Genomic DNA, 18,368 nt, shown 5'->3' with positions numbered 1-18,368 from the left:
ATTTTTACATTTACATTTCAAAATGAAAACGAGTAAGAAACTAATAATTTTCAACTATTTAATAATTTTATAGGTATTGAGATGATATTTATGAAATATAATATATAATTATTTTATTTTAATTAATAAATAATTTTTATCGAATATATATATATATATATTTTTTGTATATTTTTATTAATAATAATTTATTTATGATTATTACCTTTCAATATAAATTAAATCAATTAAAATAAATATAATATCTATTTAATATTTTTTACAAATTTTATAATTAATTGATTAAATAAATTAATTTTAAAATTTAAAAAAAAATTTATTTTTTTAAAATAAATTTTTATCATATTTTATAAATTTTTATTATTAAAAAATATATTTTAAATTTTTAATATTTCGCTGGATATCCAAATTTTAAATCTTAACCATAACTGGACCGATTCCTCGAATAATCAAATCCGCTCCAAAAGTTCAAACGACATTCTGACGAAGCTACCGAAAGAAGTATCTTTAAAGTTAAAAAAAGCCCAATTCGGTGTCCATAGATACAAAAAGCCTAATTCACTTAATCTTCCTCTCTCCCCGTCTCTCATATTTCATGCCCATCGTATAAGTTCGCATAATACACTGTCCCTACAGTTCGGCAACCTCAAGTTGCAAAAACCACAAAAACCTTGTTTGCTGTTTTCTCTCTCGAATGGGGGCTGGGCGTGAAGTCCAAATCTCGCTGGACGGAGTGAGGGACAAGAACTTGATGCAGCTGAAGAAGCTTAACACTGCTCTCTTCCCCGTTCGCTACAACGACAAATACTACGCCGATGCCCTTGCTTCAGGCGAATTCACCAAGCTAGGTTCGATTATGCTCCTGGGTCTAGCTCATTTTTGCATAATCTTTTTCTTGTTTTTGTTTATTCTGTGCGATAACGATGGTATTTTCGATTATTTTCATTGAAAATTCGATGGCTTCGTTTTGTTTTAGTTTTACTTCTTTGCTTATTGCTGATATGTGGGTTTTGCTTCTTATACTCGTATAATGCTCGCCTTAGTTGTTTTTGTTGGTACTTGAACTGGGATTTATAGCATTTCTGCTTAATGCATTGGAAACTGTTGATTTCATGTTTTGCCTATTTGGTTGCATTTATTATTGAAAAGAAATAGACGTGATGTGAAAGTTTCGTTCTGCGGGAGAATTAGGTAGTGATTAACCCCTTTACCTCAAAAGGGGACCAAATAAAAAGTGCTTTGATATTCTGCCCATTTTGACTGGGTCATTAATGGCTTGTTATAGTTACTGACAATTGTCTGGTAAATGAGTGAATTTCATTCTTTGGCCATTGGGTAGATCAGATGCCTGATATTAGTGCGGATGTCTGGTTTTGATAGTCTTTGAACCCAAAAAGAGTGTCCCCAGTGTGTGGCTTAACTCGTAAGTTTTTACAATACAATTGGACTGCTCCTGTTTGTTGCACAACACTGGATTTGTTAGCTGAATATAGAGGGCCCATGCATCTTTTTAGTTTCTCTCGAAGTTGGATTCTATAATGAGGTAAGCTTCATGTTCAGAAATGATTATTACATAAAGGTTCGTAATTAAATTTAAAAGTAACTAATAAATACTGCTCTTCCTTGAACATTTGCATTTTGTCTTAGATTTTAGTTCCTATTAATCCCATGTAGTTTGAATTATTGGTTCTTCTTACATTTTATTTATTGGGAAATTGAATTCTTTCTTTTGCTTCTGTCACCTGATTACTGGACTCTTATTCATCTTTCCATTTCAATAGTTTTATTATTAGGTTGTTTAGAATGATGGAAATGGAAGGAAGAACAAAATCAACTAACTTAGTTTTATGCCAGTTAGTTTTTATTGTGTCAATGAATTATTTTCGTTCTTTTTGTTTTTATCAAGGGCTAGTTTCTCAATTATGTTCTGAGCCTCTCTTTTCTTTCTTCCAGCACTGACCTGTATGACCTTCCTTGCACCATCTCGGTGCACTTACCTTGAAAGAAATAGAAATAGAAAAAGAAAAAGCGGGAAGCAAATACAAACTGCTCCAAGTCATACATATATCAAACAAGTTCCCCTTTTCATTCTAACTTTTTTTTGGTGTTACTCATGGTTCTTTTCACTTTGTTAACCGAGATTTCCTCTTTTAGTAGTCAAGTGGTTTAACATCCTAATTAGACATACTTCTATGTCAAGGACTACTGAAATTCACTACTTCAAAGGAAAATAAAAGCACAATTATAGAATACCCAGGGATACAGATTATATTTATTTCCGTTAGGGTTTATTTTGCCAATTAGTTAACTTGTCATTAATTTGCATGGTGGATTCTATTTTTCAAACAAACATAGTAACCTTGTTATTCCAAAGAAGAAACATGTGCATCTTGTAAAATAGAGGATAAGAGCCATTGGGGGCTTTCCTCTAACCAAACAGAGCAGTTAGAACATCTCAAAGCATGCTTGGCAAGCTTGTAAGCCACACAATTTTGTCCCTATGAGCAAAGAAAACACTTTATTTTACTATGTCATTCATAGTCCACTTTATTTGCTCAACTAGATTTCCATCTCCTGCTAAATAAACCTCCCTCTCCTCCCTCCTTTTAAGCATTTGCACCGTGCTAAGGGAATCACTTTCCAATACAGAAAATCAATTGGTTGAGTACATGCAAAAAGAGGCCCCTCACTCATAGCCATAAGTTCTGTTGCCAATGGAGAGTGAAGAACGGAAAGGTTTTGCCATAGCTGGTAGATCCCATCCAGTTGCATCACGGATGAGTATGACCACCCCAATTCCAATTTTTCGCATTCCTGAATCAACTGCCCCATCAACATTGATTTGTGAAAATGAGCCAAGCAGCCAATTAGATGTATTCTTTAACGATATAGATGATTATGTTCTTAATTTTATGAGACATTCTTATTTTCTGGATTTCAGTAAGGGGTGTTTTAAGTAACGATAATAGTTTTCATGTTTCATTCAACAATTTCTGGGATGTCAAGATCTTTATTTATTATTTTTCCTTGGTATGGCTTTGGCAGAATTTTGATGTAATAATCTCAGCAATTTCCAATTCCTAACATAGTCGCTTGCTTTCTTATGAACTGTAGGAAGTTGTCTAGAAAATATGTGCTTGTGTGTTCTTATGTTCTTTTCCAGCTGTGAAATTCATAGCTTTTCTTCTGTTGGCCGGTTGGTTGAGGGAGCAGTTATATCTCATGTATACTTGTAATAACTCATGCATGCAGAAATGTGAAGGACAATGGCTTCAAACTGTAAATGGTGGTGTACCTTTATGTTTTTATATGTGCAAGCTGTGTTCATCTTGTTGTGTATTTAACCTAGGAATCAATTATTTCTATAAGGATCGCTAATGGAGTGGTTTGCACAGTTTATTAATGCTTATTGACTGGGATGCCAAAGTGAATTTGTTATGGTTCCTCCATTTAGGCGCCTGATATTCTCAAGAGCAATAGATAACCTTGTAGAATGTTTACTGAATTATAAGTGCAAATATATTCTATATACCTCTGTCTGCATGCTATTATCAAGGACCTTCCTTTTTGAACACTTAGCATCTGTGTTTAATTTAACTTCCTGTGCCATATTTGCATGATAAGATGGCTACTTTAAACCTTTCAACAATGCTTGTTTTGTTCTACCTCCATTTCAGCATACTACAGTGATATTTGTGTTGGTTCAATTGCATGCCGGCTTGAGAAGAAGGATGGTGGTGCTATCCGTGTCTACATTATGACATTGGGTGTTTTAGCACCATATCGTGGACTTGGAATCGGTAAGCAAGATACTTATCTTCCTCTTGATGTAATTTTGGACTGTTGTTTGTGAAACCAAACGCAGTAAAAATGCATGAACCATGTTTAAGCAACCTAGCGTTCTGGGTTTTATGACACAATTCCCAACCAATTATCTGATGGAAATTATGAGCAGGATGTCAAGAAATATGCCCACATACTATTGTCTGCCAGTCAACGTGGACACTTAATTTATATTATTCATGTTCTCCCTTTATAAGATCCTGTTACTTTCTGCTTTACTTTGTATAAGTTCTGGAATTTGTGCAGGTACCAGGCTGTTGAACCACGTGCTTGATCTCTGTGCCAAGCAGAACATTTCTGAGATCTATTTGCATGTGCAGACAAATAACGAAGATGCCATAAACTTCTACAAGAAATTTGGGTTTGAAATCACGGAAACTATCCAGAATTATTATACTAACATTACCCCTCCAGACTGCTATGTTCTTACCAAGCATATAACACAAACCCAAACGAAGAAATGACATGGCAAGTCTGGTTCTCAGAGTGGGGACTCCCTATTGTTCGTATTGTTTAGCTTTATACTGCCTCTCAGTCATACTGCATTACAAGTAGAGTATGTCGAGGTTCTAAACATGCTACATTGCATTTTTGGTAGGCTGAGTTATTTGATGCTTAATCTGATTCTTAATGGTCAGATTAGTCTTACAAACGCTTAAAATTTTTCCATTCTCTTGGATTATCAGATGACGGTCTTCTGTATTTTTATTAAGCAAGCAAGCGTTGTGAAATATGGTGAGAGGAGTTGGGGATTGCCTTGATAGATTCTTGTTTGGATAAATGACATCTGTTTTTTGTTTTTTTCCTTTGCTTAAAATTTGGTTAACGATTATAAACGTTTGCCTATTCACTTTCCTTGATCTGTTATATTCATTTGTTTTTTGTTTTTCTTTTTAACGATCTGAAGGGGTTGAAACCCGAAGCAATTACGCACAAAGAAAGAAGGCAATGCCTTGCCATTCAAGGACTGGAACAACCTTATGTACAAAATCTACTTGGACTATACCTTACACAAATCTAATCCAAAGTTCATGAGGTAACTCTTAAACTAGAAAAGCCTGTAAGGTTACAGATTACCTACTCTGAAATCATCTATTGGCCTGACCTTCATGTTTCCATCCGTCTCGGAATGCAACTCTTTAATAAAGGTTAATTAGCACAGCTTAGAGGCTTCTAATTCAACTCAGAAAAATATTTTTATTATTCTTTGTCACATTTGGTTCCCAGTTAACAAGCTTTAGATAAAATAAATGGCCTTTCTGGTAATGTTTATCTTAATTTTTTATCAACTTTTGACATGCACTTCATCTTTGTTATCCAAACTCCTTATAACAGTTCATTTTAGTCATCCAAACTCCTTATAGTGAACTAGAATTTTACTGTGTATGTGTAGTAAAAATGCTGCCATTACAACTAATATGCTTCTCATTGCAGCTAGGTAACTGTATTAGGCCTTGATCACGATGAAAATAAGGGACAAACAGAAGTCTATGCTGAAGCAAAAGTACATATAGCTCCCTATCTATAAGGAAATGAATATACAATTGTTCAAATTTATAAAGTTCAACCATATGCATAATGAAAGGCATTAATATTACAGCACCTTATATTCACTATATACAAACACTACGGTTAGCAATAGGCAAAAAATATCATCGATGAACATCAAGCCAACAGATATTCGGATGCCCATTGTATGAGAGCGGCATTGGATTTTTAGTATGCCAACCCTCCGGCAAATGTATCACCATCGTGAAGTAAACTTTCTGTCAGCCAATAACCATCCCACGAACCACCAACCCTCTGTGAATAACATGCTGACACATGATCAGTACAAGTTTTGAACAATTGTAGTTTCTACAGTAATTCTCAAGCGAAAATGAAAATGAAAACCCGAGAAATCCACATATTGTGAATTAGATAGCTTATCATTTACAAAATAGAAAATTACAAATAAGGTTTATCATATTCAACAAAACTCTGTCCGGTCTACAACAATCATAGTTTATTTATTATTCAGTTCAGTAGTATCCATACCGAACAACCCTGAAATGCAGTGTTCAAACCAGTTTGATCCGGTGCTGCCTTACATAGATTTGTGTTCGACGTAAATCCATTACTAAGAAAGACTTCCTAAGTCTACATCTACTAGTTTTTCTTATGCTCTTTCATTTTCCCTCCCCCTTGGAGACAAGTATATAGTGCCCTTTCCTGACAAGCAAGGAGTTGCTTGCTTAAAAATTACTAGAATAAACCAAAGATACAGTCGCCAAACCTGAACCATGGTAAACTGAAAAGTTTCTTCTTCCTCTGGGCGACTTCCTCGTATCCAAACCCGTTGCTTAAACCGGTTCTAGTTAACAACACACAAATCCGCAACACTAATTAGATGGTAAAAATTATAAAGAACATCAAAGTACTTAAAACTCATAGGTTTGCAATTCTCAAGTTAGTTCACGTATTCTTCATATCATCATGCATATAATATACCTCCTCCACAGACAAACTACTCAAGATCTTTCTCTCCTTGTGACCTAGCAATACTCTATAGGTTGAATGGTGAAAAATCCGCCTAAAGCGTTCAAACTGCAGGCCAAATAAAGCAGAAAACCAAGAAAAAGAATTAACTATTTATCAATATTTTTAGTCCTGAAAATTTCAAAAGGTTAAGAAACTTTAACCAACCTGCCCCAAATCAAAGAAGGGTCCAAAATAGGTCGACCTTTCAAAAGGATCAAACCCAGCAAACTGCCATGCCAGAAAACAATATTAGTTTTAAAAGGCCATGGCTTATCCTTCATGCCAGAATCCAAAACCAATCAAAAAAAGCATAATAAAAAAAATATCAATAAATTACCCTGTACATAACCTCGATGCCATAATCCTGACGGGGTTGATCATTGTACTTCAATGCATCAAGTTGACATTGAACAGCTTCTTCTGCACTAAACTATAGAACAAGTCGCGTAAATTAACATACCATAAATAACCATAAACCAGCCAAAAAAATTTTTAAAAAAAAAAAGGGAAAAAAAGTTTACATTTAATCTTGGGCCAAAGGGTCTCTTCTTGCGAGATTCAAGCCTGCAATGTTATTGCAAGGCAGAGAATAACACATCCAGATATAATTTAGATAATCTCTATATACATATATGCATCAGAATCAGTTTCAAATACTGATATTTTACAGGTTTTATTTATTTATTTATTTTTTCTGCGGGGACAAAGAAAAAAGAGTATAAAAATTCAGATGATTTTGAATCTCAATTTAATTTTGATCGCCATCCAAGAATCATAATGAGTAAATGGATTCAGAAACGCAATGAAAGAGAAGAGAGGAAGAGAGAGAACCAATCTGCGGAGAGGAAATCCGGAACTTCAGCGGAAGCTCTGAGGCGAGTGCTGAAGGAAACGATGGCAGGCTTGCAGTCTCGGTTCAAGGGTTGGGCTTTGGAAAGTAGAGACAGAGATTGAGAAGAACATAGAGAAGACAAAAACGACATCGTTTACGGTACACTCCCTCTTTGATTTTCCCTCTGAATAGGAGAGCGAGCGGGAGCGAGCTATGGTTGAGCTAGAAAAAGGTCAGCGGTGTTTGAGGATGAGCTTGCATGGTAATTGGTGGTTGGTGAAGTCGTAGATCTTATACTGACCGTAGGATGCAAATAGAAGGATATCTGACGATGGAGATGTGAGGACGACGAACTCCACACATACAGGATAGTCGTTGATCAATTTCTTACATAAATAAATATAAATGAAAAAGCCGCAAATCGAGTGTAGTAGATGAATAATAAAAAAATCAAAATTAGTAACTAAAAAAATTATTTAAAAAAAAAAAAAAAAACACACGCGGCTTAATGAGCGTGAGCCTACGCAACGGCGCTGCCTGATTTTCCACAAGAGCTGTTTCTTCCTCGATGAGGCGCCGTCTTCATCCACTCCAATACGTCGTCGTCGTCCCTACCGACGCTTCCACTGCCTCCAACAGCACCGCCGTCATGTCTTCTCGGTCTCCTGTATTGAATTTATCTCTCACCTCTCTCTCTCTCTCTCTCTCTCTCTCTCTGTTTCTATATAAGTTTGCATTTAGAGCACTGGCTCTGAATCTTCTACTGATTCTATAAACTTTCTGTTCCAGTACCGCGGTGGTCTAAACCAGCAGCGGCGAACCTTCTCCGACCGGTCGTACAGCGGCGGAAGAGGAAACTACGTCACCGGAGACTCTCATTTCCAGTCCGTTCGGGAGACTAACCTAGGGTACCGACAAGGTGATAGCGGAGGTTTTGCCAACCGCGGAGGTTATCAGCCTCCATCTTTCGGTGCAAGGCCGTTTCGACCGCCTCATCAGAATCAAAGCCAGCAGTTTCGGCCGTCGACGGCGAATAATCCAAACCAACATCTTCGTCGTTATCCGCCGTTCGATCAGAATCAAGCTCGACGGATGCGTCCGCAGTTCATGCCCCGCCCTCCGGATTATCGTAATTGGGAATATGCGAAAATGGCACCACCTCCTGCTTCTGGTATTGTCTTTTCGAGTGTTTGTTGTTACTTGTGCTTGATCAACTTTTTTTTTTTTTTTTGTTTTTTTTTGTTTTATTTTTGTTTTTTGTTTCAATGGTTATATTTGCGTTTCATACAGAGCGGTTTACAATTCTGTCGTATAACATACTGGCGGACTACCTGGCTACCAACCATCGGAGCAAGCTTTACTATCACATACCTCTTTATATGATGGACTGGGAATGGAGAAAGAAGAAAATATTTTTCGAGCTGGGATTGTGGTCGCCTGACATAATGTGCTTTCAGGTGTCCCCCGCCTTCTACACCTCAAATGGTCGCAATTTTTCCATAGAAAATGCTTGTGATTCTTTATTTTATTGTATTTTATTAGACTTACACTTGTTTAAAGGTGTAGTCTTTAAGATTGGAATTGGTTACCCAAATAGAAAATTGTAATTGGAAATTTTTTAACCATGTCTAGCTTTATGCATATGAAGATTTGATTTCAAGTTAAACCATTACGATCCCTTAGAGGTTCTAAGCAGGGAGCATGTTCATACCAAAAACGCATAGTTTCTCCTTGAAAATTGCTTCCCCAGGTGGGCAGCGCATTAGATATTTACCTAAGCCAGTAGGTCCTTGAGGGGATACCGTCAGCCCCAAGATGTCTTTCTCTAGCTAGAAAAAGTAAATGCTTGAGCTTGAGAAGCTTCTGGTCCAGTAGGCCTGTTAAACTCACTCTAAGACTGGTACACAAACTCCAAGATGGCTAATAGATGAGAGGTGTTGATAATTTAATTTGGTATTACAAGGATGAGTCATTATTTCAGACATGGTGTGTAATATTTTGGTTGAAAACTTATGAATTATGTGTACAGTCAGACTTTGTTTGTTCCTAAGAAATACATTTCATTTTATTATTATTATTATTTCTTTTTTCTTTTTTGGGTTCATGTTTCATGGAGTTTTACGCTTAAATTTTGTATGCAAGTCAATAGGATGAGTGATATATGTATTCTTTTTGCACTCGTTATGTGGTTTGACTTCAACTTTTGGCTAGAAGGTAAATTAGGGGATGGGTGATTTCTCAAATCTAAACTTGATCCCATATCTGGTGGCATTTGCATGTGGTTGTTTTCATGTGCGGTTACGTGACTGTCTGTAAATTGAGTTTTGTTAAGACTTAAAGCTACAACTACTACTGGTAACTTGATATAAATTTCCTTTTAATGCCATTTATTGGTGTTGGTGTTGTAGCTCTTTTGTTCCTTTACCTTTTCTTCTCCAATGTTCTTGCTTAGTGTTCTGTATGATTAATGATTTACCGGTAATAGTGTGTTTGAAATAACCTAGTTTCACATTTTTCTATTTTTGTTGCTCAGAATTTTTTATGCGTTGCTTTTCTTTTCAGGAGGTTGATAGATTTAAGGACTTAGAGGAGGAGTTCAGGCTTCGGGGATACAATGGCGTTTGGAAGGTATGCTGATAAATGTTACTCTTGTGCTCTATGTTATGGATCAAGTACACTCATTTTCTAATTTTTCCTCATCTATATATGAATATATTATATATGTATCTATATATATATATGGTTTTAATATGGTATGGGACTTATGGAGAGGGATTAATCATCCACAGCTGTCAAATCACAAAAATATGCAAATCTGGCATCTGTGGATGCTGTCACTCAGAGTCCTTCTCCATAAGTCCCTTACCATTTATGATATACATATATATATATATATATAAATGCATAATGAGGTTCACGTGAGGATATTCCTAACTTTTTAACTTGAGGATAAATGGGCTTGTTGATTTAGAGCGGATTGCATGTAATATCACATCAAGTATATGTAATCCAACGACTCTGAATGATTAAGCACATTTATTCTCAAGTTAAAAAGTTGAGGATGTCGTCACTTGAACTGGACTGTGTATATATGTGTGTACCTGGGTCTTTAGAAGTTAAGACTTTTATCATGGCCATTGGATTCACAAAATTGGGCTAGGTCTCATCTTTTAAAAGCAAATCCAAGGGCATGATAGTAGTCTTTACTTTAAAAGTCATAGGTTGTCATCACCTGAGATCACTGTATATATTATATTTATTCTCTGCTTACAGGAATGTCCTGTATAACATACAGCCAGAAATAATCAGGAATATCAGTACATTTATTAAATAAATCTTTTTTTGATCCAGTTATTACGTGATTTCTACAGTTCAACTTTGTTATGTCTGAATTAAAGCTTACAAAATATCAAATTAATAAGAAAAAAATGTTCATGGTTTCTCTGAAAAGAGATCTCTTACTAGATGACTATGTCCAGTATTTTGGAATAAATCTTGGGTGGTTGCATGTCATATTTTTTAAGATGATGATACCATTATGAACCAATATCACTTGAAAATTGATTCACAATAAAAGTGAAAATATAAGGAGGATGAAGTTGTAAGCAAAGCGAGCTTTTAGCAAATGCATAAACATTAACAAATATTTCTTAGACAAAAAAGAACCAGTGAAGTGGAAATCAATTTGACATCTATTGTTTACTTAAAAACGTTCATTTTTGCACCAGGTTGTTATATTACGTATCAACTACATCAATAGAATATTCTGGATGAAGTACCGTGCTTGACATCCTGACATTAAAATGCTAAGTCAAGCTGGATTCAAATTTGTATTTTTGTTGGATTTGGTATAGTGATAAATTTTTAGCTTGTATTCCTCTTTTAAACATTGGTGGCAAGGCTACCTGAAAATGCTGTATGTTGATCATGATGTCCTCTATAAGTTTACAAATTAATCATAAAGTTATATTAGTGACTAGCATATTATAAGGCAACAATATCAATATATCTTGCTAATTTCAAAAAGGTGAAAGTAAGTTGTGTTGTTAACAAGAAGTATAACAGTATTTTGGCTATTTTAGATGCGGACTGGCAATGCAATTGATGGCTGTGCAATCTTTTGGCGTGCATCAAGGTATATAAACATGCCCAATAAGTACATGTTCTTAGAGTTTTGAACATTAATGAGTTTGATTTACTGTGCTACTGGTAAAGGGGTAGGTTGACTCACTTTTCTAATTTCAATTTATAGTCAAACTCTTCCAGCACAAGCTAATTTCGAAATGAAGCTAGGTTGTCTACTAATCTAGTTCTTTGTTGCATCATCAAGTTTTTCATCATTCATATCTCTTGTATAGTTTTCATCTACCTACTTTTGTAGATCATTATCATGGTATAATTAATGACCCTTTTTTCATGAAGACTGAACATATACTTGTATTTGTACCTTTATCTTTCCCAATCTTCAAATTGAAAGGCTGCTATGTGGAAGCACATATTAGATATCTGGTTCTTTTTCAATGCAACAGAGTAATAAAAATATGAACAGCACAGAAAGCATGACAAAAGTACAATTGAATCAAGTGACTGCATATAGTGGCATATATTTCCTGATTTTTAGGGTAAATTGAAACAATTCAATGTCTCAATCATATCGTCTGTGAGCCTGACAGTCTGTTAAGCAATTGTGATTTTGTAATGTAATTTTTGATTTAATTTATTTACTTCTTAACAGATTCAAATTACTTCATGAGGAATCTATCGAGTTCAATAAGCTAGGTCTACGGGATAATGTTGCTCAGATATGTGTACTAGAGGTACATAAGATATTATGCTCCAGAATATTATGAAATTTTCTTGTGTTAATTTGAAATGTTTCATCTGCTTTTACTTTTCTTAAAATGGTTTTAGCACAAATTGCATTCTTATTCTCTTCTTGGACAGATGATGAGTCGAAATTCTGCTGAAAATACTGCAGCTCTTCAGCGAAAGTAAGTTAGAAGTTTCAGATAACTTAATTTGTGTTCAATGTTGCAACCTCGGTTTAAAGTTATTTTAAATAGTATAAATGGAATTAATCAACATTTGAAGTAGACTTTGCTTATTTAGATGGTTGAAGAAACATTGGGTGAGGGGATAGAGCGTGGAGCCAATCTCAATGGTGCTCGCTTACAATATTCAGCTTTTGTGTTTTTTATTTTATGGAAGTCAGTTGCCATTGTGCTTTCCTGTGTTAGCCTTCCTCTCCTCACAAAAAGTTTACAATTTCTTATGGTAAAATTCATTTTTATTTTTGCTAGGATTTTTTTTTTTTTCTCTCTCCTTTGGAGGAGCATCTAAATTGAGTTGATGATATTCTTACTAGGTGGTTGAGCTAGTGATGATCAAACTGTGATGACCTAAGTTAATTTGGGTGGTGAAAACTATTGTAAGTGGTCTGTAGAAAATAGTAGTTTCTAATTATATCTCGCAATTGTTGCCTTTGTTAAGCAATAATTATTATTTTGACTTTTTTCCCCTTAGTTGATGGAGTTGGATAATGTCTCTTCTTAAGTTCTGGAGCTTTGCTGATATATTGTATAGTTAGGAATGCCTCTCAGGAGATGTTTTTCATTCTCTCTTTACATTTTGACTCCAGAACATCATTTTAAAAGATGTTTAAAAATTTAAGTTCTAATAGAAATTTGTCTTTGGCCTCCATCTATAGACTGCAAATTCTTGATTGATTCTAATGTTGATTGCAAGCTTGTTGATTACGTTTTTAATTGTTTTTTAAAATCTTACCATAACCAAGGCATGAAAGAAAAGGAAAGCAGAAATGAGTTTTGTTTACTAGAAGTCTAGAAAGATGATAGGAATAGGTGCACAATACAAGAGAAATCTTATAGTTGATTTGGCGACATTTATATCTGCCTTGGGAAAAGGAATTGTTCATTCTTCCAAATAATAAGTTAAATATATAAATCTTTGAACTACAATCAAAGGTGTAATTTGGTGTTCAATTACATTGGATGCTCAAATTTAACCTATAATATGAAATTACATCCACAGAATTATTATTATTATTTTCCCAAAAAAATGGTTTAACTCTTAGGTTGCACATGATGATATAATATTTCAGATTATGTACTTTTTCATTTCTGAGATGTTTAATGGGTGCTTTTCTGCTCTTTTCTTTACATATTATAATTTCTTTTTGGTCATAATAAATGAACCTTATTTTATTATGCTCGAGTAAAGGGAATTATGTTTCTGCATCTGCAGCTCAACAGATTCCAATAAAGTCGTTGTTTGTAACATTCATGTGCTTTACAATCCTAAAAGAGGAGAAATTAAGCTTGGCCAGGTAACTGCTACTTCAGAATATGGTATATAGCTTTTTCTCTATCACTTTCTCTTACAATTATTTTATTTGCTGTTGCATCACTTTATTGTAATTTTAAGTTGACTCGTGTCGCTAGAGTAGCATATTATGAGGAATGTTTTTTCTTTTCCCCCCTGAAGCGATGGAAGTTTAGCTTACAAGTTATTGACCTTTTCTTTTCTTTTTTTTTTTTTTTATAACATTATTATTATATTTATACGTATTGTCAGGCTTCACTTCCTAACAATTAGCTTTTTAGGACTTTTATTAATTTTAACATAATAACATAGTTGTAGGTCTTTTTTTTCGAAACCTTTCTTCCATAACTCAAAAATAGTTTCTTATTCTAGATGTTGGGCCTCCTTTCTTAATCTATATGTGGAAACCAAATATAAGGTGCAAAAAAGATAATCCCCCTTGTACAACAAGGCTGAAACGTGTAGGGGAAGTGTTAGAGTTGATATTCCATTCTCAGTCCACCTCATATAAGCTTGGAATTTTAAGAAAAGTAGTGCTTTGACATGGTACCAGAGCTGTTGTCTGATCCCATTTTTGTTGGAGCATCCCCAACTGGGATCTACTAAAAGGGCTACCACTACTAACTATTAGCATTGGCGTTGAATTTTTCATCTTCAGTGGAGAATACTATATTTTGGCAATTCATTTCTGGAGCCCAATATAGCACCAGAAATGGGCACTATCAAATCTTGAAAACTGAACTCCCCAAAAGTAAATTGGTAAGTGGATGAAAATTTGACATTGGCATTTTAGCATTTTCCGTTGAGTGCTATGCTAAAGTCTGGTATTGACAATTTAGCATTTGCATAGGAGCTCAATTCCAATTCTAAGATATGGAATTGGCATTAGTATTTTAGCATTTCCGATTGAAAGTACACTTAATTTTTCGTGTTGCATGTGTAAGCCCACTTCATCTTCTTCAATTGGAAAAGCATACACATGGGACACAGTATTGAAGTGTTTGTTTGTGTCAGTTTGATATATTGGGTCTACTTCCTAACAACTTAATGTTGATGGTGGCATAATATGTTGTTTCTTTTAGTTGCATTTTGATAACATTATGATTAACCATTAATGATTAAAGTTTTGGCATCAGATATGATACTGCAGTATGTGCAACTCCCTCTTTGTTCTTAAACCTCTTCTATTTCATTTTATAGGATAAATATGACCCAATGGTTGTGGAACCCATCTAATTTATTGTGCTGCTGCGATGTTAAACCTTTTCCTTTACGTGCCACTTGTAAATCAATATTTTCATGTTATCTTCCAAAACAGGTCAGGGTGCTTCTGGATAGGGCTCATGCTATTTCAAAACTCTGGAATGACGCTCCAGTTGTTCTTTGTGGGGATTTCAATTGTATCCCAAAGGTTTGCACTGTTTTCACTCCATTATCTGCTTTTATTTATTTATTTTTTTTTTTTTTGGGTAATCTGGAATGAGTTGTTTTCATATTTAACTGGCATCTTTAAGTCTAAATTCTAGTTATTCTTCCATTGACAATAAGATTTCATTTTACTTTGTTTCCAGAGTCCATTATACAATTTTATCTTGCAACAGAAGGTAATATTCTTGCAACGTCCATATTTGATGATTAAGGAGCTTGTGAATCACAATGACATTTTAATTAACTTTTGCAGTTAGATTTGTCTGGATTGGATAGAGATAAGTTATCAGGACAAGCTTATGCTGAAATTCCTATACAAAGAACTCATAATTATATTCCTGGGTAGGGTTTGTACGGTCTAGTTACTTAGATATTAATCTAGCAACCTCTGCTGGATTTTGGGTACAGCTATTGAACCTTGAAGTGATAGCTGGCTAAAATATTGCAGGCATGCTGATAATTTAGTTCAAGCCCCGTCAGTTGTGCAAGGCAAGAATGTTGATATCCAGCTGAGCAATTCTTCCCTAAACATACAGAAGCCATATCATTCTGATAGCAGTGTGGAGACTGTTCCCTCAGTTAACAATTTCTCTCAGCCTCAATCTTCTGACAGTCTTAATGTATTTGATAATCCATGCACCAAGGTAGAATATGGAAAGGATAATGGTGCACAACATGACATGAAAGAAGAAATTCAGCAAAATGCTGTGAATTGCTCGAAGGTTGGAGGGGGATCAGCATTCTGTGTTCCAGGTGATGTTGTAAACGAAAATATAACTACGGCTTATGGTGAAGCTTGCCTTTCTGTCCATCATTTCAATGATGATATTCACATATCTTCTCCTACAGTATCTTCCCATCCCGAAGAAGCAGACTTTAACATGACTGACATGGGGGACAAAGAAAGAGTGGATTCTGTCTCTAGTTTAGATCCTGGATTATTAAGTAGACATTTTGATTCAAATGATGACTTGAAAGACAAAAGCTATGCTGACAATCCCATGCTTTCCTTATATGGGGACAATCATTCTATGCAGGCCAAGGTTGACTTAGAGTCTCTGGATCCTTTGATTGCAGAAATTCCTTCATCAGATCCATCTCATGAAGCTTGTTTGTCTGATACTGTTGAGGTCTGTTTACTGCAATCTGGAAACATTTCCTCTCAGCCAATTTCTAGTGACGCTGAGGATAGCTCCTCTGATCCATGCAAGCTCAATGCCTCACCTGCATGTACTAGCATTGAAGCACAGGAAAAACTTGAGAATTTATGTCTCAATGAACTAGATGAAGCAATGACAGGAGGAAATAAAGCTGAAGATGTTACTACATTTTCATCTGCACTACACAACACTGAAGATGCATTTCCTTCTGACCATGGTGAATTACCAAGATCGGATCTCACAGAACCAGATAGGTCCAATGATGTCGACGATGATTTGTCTCTTCACCTGGACTCGGAGCCTTCTGATGTAGGAAAATATATTTATGACCCATCATCGTGGACTCCAATGGAAATAGAAACTGCAACGGGCAAGGCAGACTGTACTTCCTTGGAACACCCTCTAAAGCTTAGAAGCACCTACACCGAAGTGGAGGTAGAGCATATATTTTCATGTTTCCTTCACAGCTATAACTCATCCCTGGAATTTGCAGTTTGACATGCATAGCTATCCCAGATTGTTGAGCATCTCCTGGTCTTAGACATCAATTGTTTGTTTACACATACAAATCTAAAATAGAAAGATTTCAGTTATCATTTCTGTATCTTTGCAGGGTTCTTTGGAAACTAGAGGTTTAAGCGGAGAGCCTCTTGTCACCAGCTACAATAGGTGTTTCTTGGGAACAGTTGATTATATTTGGTAAAACATCCAATGATTCAGCTTTTTTATTAGCTTAAAATAAAGGGAATGCAAGTTGTTAAAGAACTTTGAACGTTACTATTGTTGACATAATATTCCTTGTTCTTAGTTTTGTGATGAGTATGAATTGATTGAAACTTGGTATTACTTTCTAATGATATCCAGGCATTCTGAAGGTCTTCAGACTGTCAGGGTGCTGGCTCCAATACCAAAACATGTCATGCAAAAGACTCCAGGATTCCCAACAAAGGTATACTTGCTGTTGAATCACGATGATTCGTTTTTAGGGCTATAGTAACTAATAGGTTTCCACAAATATTAATGAAATATTCATATATTCATCATGTAAGTTGTTATAATAGGAATAATTTTTTATCAATATGATTCTCAAAATAAAATTCCCATTCTGGTAACAGTTTAGTCCCAATGTTTATAATTAATCAAGCAGTTGAGTTGCATGAAGTCTTCCGATTGGATCCACCATTGTTTGGCTTCATATCCTACCCTAGCTAATGATCTTTATCAGAATATTATAAGTGAATAGGTTTCAATTCCCGTCGTAGATTGTATGAATAGTTTAGTATATGGTTCTTTGGTTTACATTGTTAACTGTTTTTTCAGAAATGGGGTAGTGATCATATTGCCTTGGCTTCGGAGTTGGCGTTCATTAGAGATGAGACCGATGACGCCACAGAGGTCCAGTAAAAATGGTGGGATAGTTGCACAGAATCGTGAGCTTCTAGTTTTGCTGGCACTATTTGTTGTAGGTTGTGGAGTTCATTGTTATTTTTCATACAAATGGAGGCTAGTCACAGTAGTTTTCTCCTATTTGTTTTGTACATATCTGGTTTCTAATCCTCATGGCAATTGTTTACGATTAAAAATTTTGTTTTCATTAGGAGAAATTTTATACTAACCTTAGTTATACCATGCAAATTAAATGGGAATGTTTTGGTTCTCTATCTAAACAAGCTTCGAGTGTTATCTGAATTATTATTTTCAATCACATGAGGTCTCTTCATGTGGAGAAGTTTATGACTTAAAGAGGAATAAATTCAAGGAAGAAATTAATAATTGATTGATGAAATTAATGTTGAGAATTAGCACTAATTAGGCTTTCCTTTATTTTCTTAATTACCTATATTTTAGAATCAATATATATATGTATATAATCACTAAAATTAATGTTATCAACTCCATTTGAAAAGAAACATTGTGTTCTCTCATTCTAAAGAAAACCGTATTTGGAGTATTTCAGTGGTCTTGAGTGCTTTTTCTTTTTTTATGAAGCAATGGTCTTGAATGCTTGTTCGTTCTATTCTATAGCTTTCTTACAGCTTGAAAATAATTGGCGTCGTTTGGACGGTTGACAAGGTCGACCAAATACTCTTGATCCGTTGAATAATGAATCCCAAGAAATGAAGGCTAAAAAAAAAAAAACAACAAAAAAAAAAAGGAAAAAGAAAAAAAGGGAAAAGTCGGGGTGGGGGAGGCAAAAAAGAAATGTTCTCATGTTTGGTTGATATGGAATTAGTCGACCAAGA

At 35.0% G+C, this 18,368-nt stretch overlaps 3 protein-coding genes across 6 annotated transcripts; 2 read left to right on the top strand and 1 right to left on the bottom strand.

Moving 5' to 3' along the window:
- Positions 1 to 521: 521 nt before the first annotated feature.
- Positions 522 to 4,698, top strand: LOC107409208 (uncharacterized). Its single transcript, XM_048476048.2, has 3 exons — positions 522 to 848; positions 3,678 to 3,800; positions 4,090 to 4,698. Exons 1-3 carry the CDS (start codon positions 695 to 697, stop codon positions 4,305 to 4,307), a joined length of 495 nt encoding a protein of 164 aa, XP_048332005.1. The 5' UTR covers positions 522 to 694; the 3' UTR covers positions 4,308 to 4,698.
- A 636-nt stretch (positions 4,699 to 5,334) lies between these two features.
- On the bottom strand, positions 5,335 to 7,484 carry LOC107409207 (uncharacterized). Of its 2 annotated transcripts, XM_048476046.2 has the most exons (7): positions 7,195 to 7,484; positions 6,885 to 6,927; positions 6,701 to 6,793; positions 6,529 to 6,591; positions 6,334 to 6,429; positions 6,119 to 6,196; positions 5,335 to 5,646 (listed from the first exon to the last, which is right to left on the bottom strand). In XM_048476046.2, exons 1-7 carry the CDS (start codon positions 7,344 to 7,346, stop codon positions 5,560 to 5,562), a joined length of 612 nt encoding a protein of 203 aa, XP_048332003.1. In that variant the 5' UTR covers positions 7,347 to 7,484; the 3' UTR covers positions 5,335 to 5,559. The 2 variants fall into 2 exon arrangements, with proteins under 2 accessions (XP_048332003.1, XP_048332004.1); XM_048476047.2 differs by lacking the exon at positions 6,885 to 6,927 and having other exon boundaries at positions 6,701 to 6,788.
- Positions 7,485 to 7,614: 130 nt separating this feature from the next.
- On the top strand, positions 7,615 to 17,795 carry LOC107421231 (carbon catabolite repressor protein 4 homolog 6). 3 transcript variants are annotated; one of them, XM_016030427.4, is made up of 16 exons: positions 7,615 to 7,862; positions 7,985 to 8,366; positions 8,486 to 8,652; positions 9,758 to 9,823; positions 11,278 to 11,330; positions 11,931 to 12,012; positions 12,140 to 12,186; positions 13,460 to 13,541; positions 14,856 to 14,948; positions 15,109 to 15,141; positions 15,219 to 15,307; positions 15,414 to 15,718; positions 15,815 to 16,560; positions 16,739 to 16,824; positions 16,990 to 17,074; positions 17,446 to 17,795. In XM_016030427.4, exons 1-16 carry the CDS (start codon positions 7,764 to 7,766, stop codon positions 17,527 to 17,529), a joined length of 2,499 nt encoding a protein of 832 aa, XP_015885913.2. In that variant the 5' UTR covers positions 7,615 to 7,763; the 3' UTR covers positions 17,530 to 17,795. The 3 variants fall into 3 exon arrangements, with proteins under 3 accessions (XP_015885913.2, XP_015885911.2, XP_015885912.2); XM_016030425.4 differs by having other exon boundaries at positions 15,414 to 16,560; XM_016030426.4 differs by lacking the exon at positions 15,109 to 15,141 and having other exon boundaries at positions 15,414 to 16,560.
- Positions 17,796 to 18,368: the final 573 nt, after the last annotated feature.

Source organism: Ziziphus jujuba, chromosome 5 (genome assembly GCF_031755915.1).
Source record: "Ziziphus jujuba cultivar Dongzao chromosome 5, ASM3175591v1".
NCBI lineage: Eukaryota > Viridiplantae > Streptophyta > Magnoliopsida > Rosales > Rhamnaceae > Ziziphus > Ziziphus jujuba.
This window is presented reverse-complemented; position numbering and strand designations above follow the sequence as displayed.

Coding starts and splice junctions, on each gene's coding strand:
- LOC107409207 (XM_048476046.2), bottom strand. CDS start 7,346: ATGTCGTTTTTGTCTTCTCTATGTTCTTCTCAATCTCTGTCTCTACTT. Junction 6,592..6,700: donor GCATCGAGGTTATGTACAGG/GTAATTTATTGA, acceptor CTGGCATGGCAG/TTTGCTGGGTTTGATCCTTT. Junction 5,647..6,118: donor TTCAGTTTACCATGGTTCAG/GTTTGGCGACTG, acceptor TGTTATTCACAG/AGGGTTGGTGGTTCGTGGGA.
- LOC107409208 (XM_048476048.2), top strand. CDS start 695: ATGGGGGCTGGGCGTGAAGTCCAAATCTCGCTGGACGGAGTGAGGGAC. Junction 849..3,677: donor AGGCGAATTCACCAAGCTAG/GTTCGATTATGC, acceptor CCTCCATTTCAG/CATACTACAGTGATATTTGT. Junction 3,801..4,089: donor ATATCGTGGACTTGGAATCG/GTAAGCAAGATA, acceptor GAATTTGTGCAG/GTACCAGGCTGTTGAACCAC.
- LOC107421231 (XM_016030425.4), top strand. CDS start 7,764: ATGAGGCGCCGTCTTCATCCACTCCAATACGTCGTCGTCGTCCCTACC. Junction 15,308..15,413: donor ACTCATAATTATATTCCTGG/GTAGGGTTTGTA, acceptor AAAATATTGCAG/GCATGCTGATAATTTAGTTC. Junction 16,825..16,989: donor GGAACAGTTGATTATATTTG/GTAAAACATCCA, acceptor AATGATATCCAG/GCATTCTGAAGGTCTTCAGA.